Raw genomic sequence first — 7,150 nt, forward strand, 5'->3', positions numbered from 1 at the left:
ACAGAGCCATTGTGACATTATCTGTTCAACTTTCAGATTTACTATCTCCTTGCTCCATATGCCATAGGAAATCTTTCTTAAATTATTTCGATCACATGATATTCTTTAATGGGTGATTATTAAAAAATCCTTTTATATTTTTTAAAATTAAGTTTCTTTATTCACTTATTTAAGTCATCTCTACATTCAACATGGGGCTTGAACTCACGGCCCCAAGATGAAGAGTCGCACGCTCCTCTGACTGAGCCAGCCGGGCACCCTGAAAAAAATCCTTTTATTTATTTTTTTTTTTTTAAAAAGATTTTATTTATTTTTTTGACAGAGAAAGAGAGACAGCGAGAGAGGGAACACAAGCAGGGGGAGCGGAAGAGGGAGAAGCAGGCTTCCCGCCAAGCAGAGAGCCCGATGCGGGGCTTGATCCCCGGACTCTGGGATCATGACCTGAGCAGAAGGCAGACACTAATGACTGAGCCACCCAGGCGCCCCGAAAAATATCCTTTTAGAAAAATACTTTTATTTGGCTACTTTCTGTATTTAAATTCCCACATTTAAAGTAAATAAATCTTCTGTATTTCTTTTTCCTTTTAAGTAGGATCCATGTTCAGCATGGAGCTCAACTCAGGGCTTGAACTCATAATCCTGAGATCAAGACCTGAGCTGAGATCAAGAGTTGGACGCTTAACTGATTGAACCACTCAGGTGCCTCTAAATCTTTTGTATTCTTGATAGTCCAGGGATGGACTGACCAATTTACAGAGAAATTGCAGTTTAAGAAAAAAACAGAGCATTTATGAAATGAAAGTGCTCCAAGCAGCTAACACAGCTATGCACTAAAAGTCATCTGTTAGGATGCCTGGGTGGCTCAGTTGGTTAAGCGGCTGCCTTCGGCCCAGGTTATGATCCCAGGGTCCTGGGATCGAGTCCCACATTCTCCCTCTCCCTGCTTCTCCCTCTCTCTGCCGCTGCTTGTGCTCTCTCTTTCAAATAAATAAAATCTTAAAAAAAAACATCTGTTGATTGGAAACAACTGATTCCACATTGTTTCTACTGTGCTATAGCAATCTCTCCCTCCTTGACAACTGGACATGTAGCTAATGTGTCCTATCCCTTCCTCCCACAGACCTGCCCAAGAGGAATGTGGTGGTCCTAATCGCGAGTGGAGAGGGAGGATGTTTCCAGGGCTGTTCCGGTTTCTCACAAGATCTAAAACAGTGAGGGCGGGTGTATGGAGGGCAGAAGAAGTGAGCATGTTGTTGGGTTTGGGCCGCTTCACACCATGTTCTGATTTTCTACCAGAAGAAAGGTCACTTAGGAAACAAACAATAATGACTTAATAGGTTATCAACTTTTTGACTACTTTTGTCAACTTATGTGGAGTTGCGTGTGCCTAGGCCCTTAGACTTGTACCAATTTTACATTATTATGTTGTCAATTCATAAATGTGTTCCTAAATAATAAATGAAGCTTCAATCAAGCATTCAAATCAAATATTTGCATGACGTCTAATTTGAATCATGTTTTGACTGGTTTAAATTTAACTGTAATTTGAGGCTATCCCTGACTTTGTGCCACCTCCAAATCTATTACCCTCTTTAACCAAGACTTAGCTGTATTTAAAAGATTAACGTGGCACCAGGATTTAGGGTAAAACGTGTGATTGAAAACGAAGAAGCAAGCAGATAAATAAAGAAGCAACTGTAATACATCAGGGGCAACTAAAGTCAGAGTTACCACAGTAACATAGTTGACGGAACAAGTATGAAATAAATTACACATGAATTATGGGCAGAACTTGTGGAAGCTTAGAGATAGAAGATTCAAGATAACTTTGATGTTCTAATCTTAGGCACACAAGGTACCATTGAGGCAAACAGGGAAGTTAGGTTAGGACGTCAACTTTGAACGGCTAGACAAATAAATGGAAAAGTCTTGACAAGCACTGTGGGATAAAGAGTAGGGAATCTGTGACCCCACAACAAAGCAGGAAACTAGATGATTAACTTGGGATACCACTACTGCAAGTCAAACTCTCCTATTCGGTGGTTGTCTTTAGACTCCAAGGAAGGTTCAACCCCCAGTTCTAACTCAGAAACCTATTCTATTTCTATCACCTCAATCAATTTACATCCTAAGAGCCTTCTGAGTGTACTGCAAAGAGCAGAGGTCCTCACATTTTAGCAGGCATATGGATCACCCCAGTGTTTGAAAAAATTCACTCTCCCGGGCCTCTCCTCCAGAGATTCTGATCCAGCAGATTTAGCTTGGGACTGGTGGATCTGCATTGTAACATGTGTCTCTGATAATTCTGATGCAGGTGACTGACTACAACTTGTAAAACACTGTTGAAAAGTCTACAAACGTGTGAACACAAAAGAAAAGAAATGGTTTTCCAATGCAAAATCATCTCACATCTCAAGACCATTTGCATAGAGAAGCTAGGATTCTGAAGCTCTATTTCCACCCATCCTTAGAGTTCTTAGGCCCTATCTTCTAAATTGGTTGTCCCTCAGCGTTTGCCTTTACGCTTGGGAATTAAACTCTAGGAGGTGTATTCTAGTTGAACCTAGATTACACTGCCCCCTCCTCAGAGAAGTTCAGGGAGAAATTATTTCCAAGGGCTGAGAATTGCCCCACCTTTATTTAAAAAGTAAGTAAACTGGAGAAAACAATTTACACATCTGTTACGATTTGATATAGAAAAATCATCATTGATGTCAGAAACTCTAACTGTAAGGATAGGCTTCAGTATTCCTTCTATATGCTTCTGTCAGAATTCATTTCTGATTTCTGAGCATATAAATGACACTCTAACAGACTTCAGTCAAGGTTCTAGCAGGAGAGATCAGAAACTATGTAACATGGACATCTGCCTTCGGCTCAGGTCATGATCCTGGGATCGAGCCCCACATCGGGTTTCCTGCTCAGCGGGGAGCCTGCTTCTCCCTTTCCCTCTGCTGCTCCCCCTACTTGTTCTCTCTCTCTGTAAAATAAATAAAATCTTAAAAAAAAAAAAAAAGACCTAAGTTCTTGGGATAAGGAAGTAGGCCCTCTAAACATGGGGCACATGGAAAAAAAAAAAAAATGGGGCATGTGCGCAGGATGGAGACATCCAACCCTGGCAGGTGAGAAAGTAAACAATTAGGCTTCCAAGAGATTACTCAATAGTAGGAGAAGGTATCTGTTCTCCTTCCAGCATGCCTGTGGGATGCTGCTGTTATCCGCTGGTTTGAAAGGCTGTTATTATAGAACTGTAATAGCAAAATTAGCCTGAATCCTCACAAGATGGTAGTAAGTAAGTCAGTTCCCTCTTCTGGTCTGTCAAGTTCAACGATACACCACTCCTGGATGGATAGGAGTCAGTAAATAGTCTTCCCTGCCAGGCACTTGTTGATGGTGCCAGAGGTGAATGGGGGTGAAACTAGAAGAATAATCCCATCATCCAGGACCAAGAGGTCCTCTTATTGGATAGAAATATACATGATTCAGCTTTCAATCTCCTGTAGAGAACAAGCTAGGGGTACATGAAATAGCTTGGCCTTTTGCTTTGGAGAATGGAGGCTTTTGGAAAATTGCTCTTTCTGTGATGTTAGTCCAGGTCTTCCAAGAAGCACATGCCAAGATGGGATGAAACATGCAAACATTTTATCAGGAGGCATGCCTGTGAGAAAGGAAATGGGGTGGGGGTAGTCTCAAAGCTGGGGCGAGCCCAAGATGCAAGACGACCGCACGTGAAGGACGGGAGAGAAGGTCACTGGAAGCATTATGTGGCCCTGCAGTTTAAGGAAAAATCAGCAAAGTCCTAGGGGAATCTCGAGCCAATAGCAGGTGACAAAGAGTCTCATACCTTCCAGGTATGGTCTGCCTTAGCATCCACCTGCATTCAGTCAGTGCCCGGGAGCAGCACCTAGGAGGCATGTGGTGAGGCAGTTAGGACCTCGAGCCAGTTGTTTCTGCAGCAAAGGCTCATAAGGCCATCCTCATGGCCACTACGTGAGGCTTAAGAGAATATCCCAATGGAGACTTAAGAGTATTAGTTTGTGGGGCACCTGGCTGGCTCAGTTGGTAGAGTGTGCAACTCTTGATCTCAGGGTCGTAAGTTCGAGCCCCACGTTGGGTGGAGAGATTACTTAAGTAAATAAACTTTTAAAAAGAGCATTAATTTGTTAAAATATGATGACAGAGTGTGTGGAAAAATACGTAGGACAAATGACTATCAATTTAGGTAAGGCCATAGCCTCTAGGCCATGTTGGATTTTCATTGCTAAGAAGGCTTCATGGTATAGAATTATTGGCCTATCCCATGCAATTCTAGATGACTTTCCTCAAATGATGTATTTTCCTTAAAAACACACTGCAACTTGGCAGAACTGTGTTTTGGATCCAGGCATGTTTTCAGTGTGTTTGATGTCATATGTTTTAGAGAAAATACATAATCTCTACTTATCCCAGTTAAACTCCATTCTTGCTCTCTAATTCCAGGAATGAGTGAGGGCAGTGGGGTTATGAATGGTAAGAAGGAGGAACATAATTCTTGCCATCACGGCCCTTAGTAGCAAGTGACATAATAATTCTGCAGATTAGGACTCTAGGCTACCCCAGGAGTCTGCTGACAGTTCTGCTCTCCACGGTGGGAGGTCCAGAAGCAGGAACACAAGGATTCCCACCAGTTTGCTGGTTGTGCCAGCAGGCTGACCATAGAGGTATATGCATGGCGGTCCTCAGAAAGAGGACTACTGGACAGGAGGGAGAGTATTGACCTCTGGGCCTGCTCACACAAACTTAGCTCCAAAACACATAAGGGAATCTCCTAAACTCCAATCCCCCTCCCACCTCCAACCTGCAAGTGACCATGACTTTCAGCTTGTCCTGTACAACTGCATCTGAAGGGAAAAGAGGATCAGGGTCTCAGTCTCGCCAGTAAATCTCTTCTGCAGCAGCACGTCCTAGGACCACAGTGATGTTTATGACACTTGGCACGCTGGCACACATCTCGAGTGGCAGTCCTGGGAGCTGCTCTCTGAACGCCTAGAGCTGAAGGCCACCGTGGGAAACGGTATCAAGCCTGGGGCGAGGAACTCTGTCGGACACGGACTCCCAAGTTCATCTGCAGCCACTTCAGGCCTAAAAACATACGAGTGGGCATCGGAGGCTGGGGTCAAAGGGGGCATGATCAAAACTTGGGGAATTCTCTCTGAGCTGGAAAGCCAGGGCTCATGGTTACACAAGCCCCAGAAAGAAACATGGCGCACTGAGGCCGATGTTTGAGAATGGCTTTTAGGGGTAAGGATAAGCAAAACGGTCCAGGGATTCAGGAAGCAAATTTCTGAACAATCCTTATGGAAAAGACTGGGCGTTTGAAGGCTGGGATAGGCAGAGGCTCACGGCTGACTTGGGACATGGGCTGCAAGGGTTTCGTACATGTGGAGCCAACGAGGGACCGAAGGGACAGAGCCTGTGGGTAAGGCCAAAGTAGTCAGTAGTTAGGAGTAAAACTGAGGGGCGCCTGGCTGGCTCAGTTAGTGGAGCGTGTGACTCTTGATCTCAGAGTCATGAGTTCGAGCCCCACGTTGGGTGTGGGAGCCTACTTTTAAAAAAGAATAAAACTGGGCACCTGGGTAACTCAGTTGGTTAAGCGACTGCCTTCGGCCCAGGTCATGATCCTGGAGTCCCGGGATCGAGTCCCACATCAGGCTTCCTGCTCAGCAGGGAGTCTGCTTCTTCCTCTGACCCTCCTCCGTCTCATGCTCCCTGTCTCTCATTCTCTCTCTCACAAATAAATAAAATCTTAAAAAAAAAAAAAAAAAGAATAAAACTGAAATGCTAGGGTGAAGATGCTAAGCATAAGGCTGAACCCAGGTACCACATAAAAGGAACGTGGAGAAAGAGATTAAGAGTAGAGTCTTGGGGGGACACCTGGCTGGCTCAGTTGGAGAAGCATGTGACTCTTGATCTCAGGGTTATGAGTTCGAGCCCCACATTGGGTGTAGAGATTACTAAAAAAAATAAAATAAAATAAGCTTTAAAAAAAAGAGTCTAGAGGGATGTCTTGTGCAGAGGCAGAGATTCAAACACTTTATAGAGCATGTGAGGGGGCTGCAAAGCAAGCTCTGACAGCATAAAGAAAGATAGAAGGACTGGTCAGTCCCAGGGATGGATCTGTTATTTAAATCACCAAGTTCGGGTGCCTGGGTGGCTCAGTTGGTTAAGCGACTGCCTTCGGCTCAGGTCATGATCCTGGAGTCCCGGGATCGAGTCCCGCATCAGGCTCCCTGCTCAGCAGGGAGTCTGCTTCTCCCTCTGACCTTCCTCCTTCTCATGCTCTCTGTCTCTCATTCTCTCTCTCTCAAATAAATAAAATCTTTAAAAAAAATAAAAATAAAAATAAATAAATCACCAAGTTCAAGGAAGTGGGTCAAATTCTAGTAGGATCTAGGGGTACAAGGAAAAACCCAGGCTTTCCCTCCTATGAGTCTTTCTCCTGTGTGTTTCTTTTTTTTTTTTTAAAGATTTTATTTTTATGTAATCTCCACACCCAACATAGGGCTCGAACTCACAACCCCAAGCTCAAGAGTCACATGCTCTACTGACTGAGCCAGCCAGGTGCCCCTCCTGTGTGTCTCCTTTTTTTTTTTTTTTAAGATTATTTATTTCAGAGAGAGAGCAGTGGGAGGGGAGAGGGAAAGACAGAATCTCAAGCAGACTCCCTGCTGAGCGCGGAGCCTGTCTTAGGGCTTAATCCCATGACCCTGAGATCATGACCTGAGCTGAAATCAAAAGCCAGACATCCAAGTGCCCCATTGTGTCTCCTTTAATGCTCACACAAAACACTTCACTTCTGATCATTAAATGTATGGAGGTTCCCCCACACACACCAAGCAATTCTGCAACACCAGCTGGGTGTCCTATAATTTTAACTCAATTCTGACACTATCTACCTAGAGCCTACAGGTTAAGGGCTCAGTCCCATAAGACTGCCCCCACCCTACTTCAGATGCCAGTTGCAAGTAGTAGGTCCCTAGGTTACCCACAACATCTGTCCAATTTGGCTACAATTTGGAAGTTCCCACAACTTCCTTCTCAGGTTTATTTAATTTGCTAGAGCAGCTTACAGGATTCTGGGAAATACATTTACCAGTTTATTAAAAAAATA

The 7,150-nt window shown here is 44.1% G+C and overlaps 1 protein-coding gene across 2 annotated transcripts in view; it reads left to right on the forward strand.

The window, feature by feature from the left end:
- LOC102727667 (uncharacterized) overlaps positions 1-1,599 on the forward strand; it is a 10,578-nt gene extending 8,979 nt beyond the window's left edge. For both annotated transcript variants that reach the window (XM_081819335.1, XM_081819336.1), the window contains one exon: positions 1,121-1,599. In XM_081819335.1, the coding sequence (XP_081675461.1) occupies positions 1,121-1,215 (95 nt within the window). In that variant the 3' untranslated portion in view covers positions 1,216-1,599. The remainder of the gene's footprint in view (positions 1-1,120) is intronic.
- The last annotated feature ends 5,551 nt before the right edge of the window (positions 1,600-7,150 follow it).

The sequence above is a fragment of the Leptonychotes weddellii genome, chromosome 5 (assembly GCF_054177405.1).
Source record: "Leptonychotes weddellii isolate Sample4059 chromosome 5, ASM5417740v2, whole genome shotgun sequence".
NCBI classification, from domain to species: Eukaryota; Metazoa; Chordata; class Mammalia; order Carnivora; family Phocidae; genus Leptonychotes; species Leptonychotes weddellii.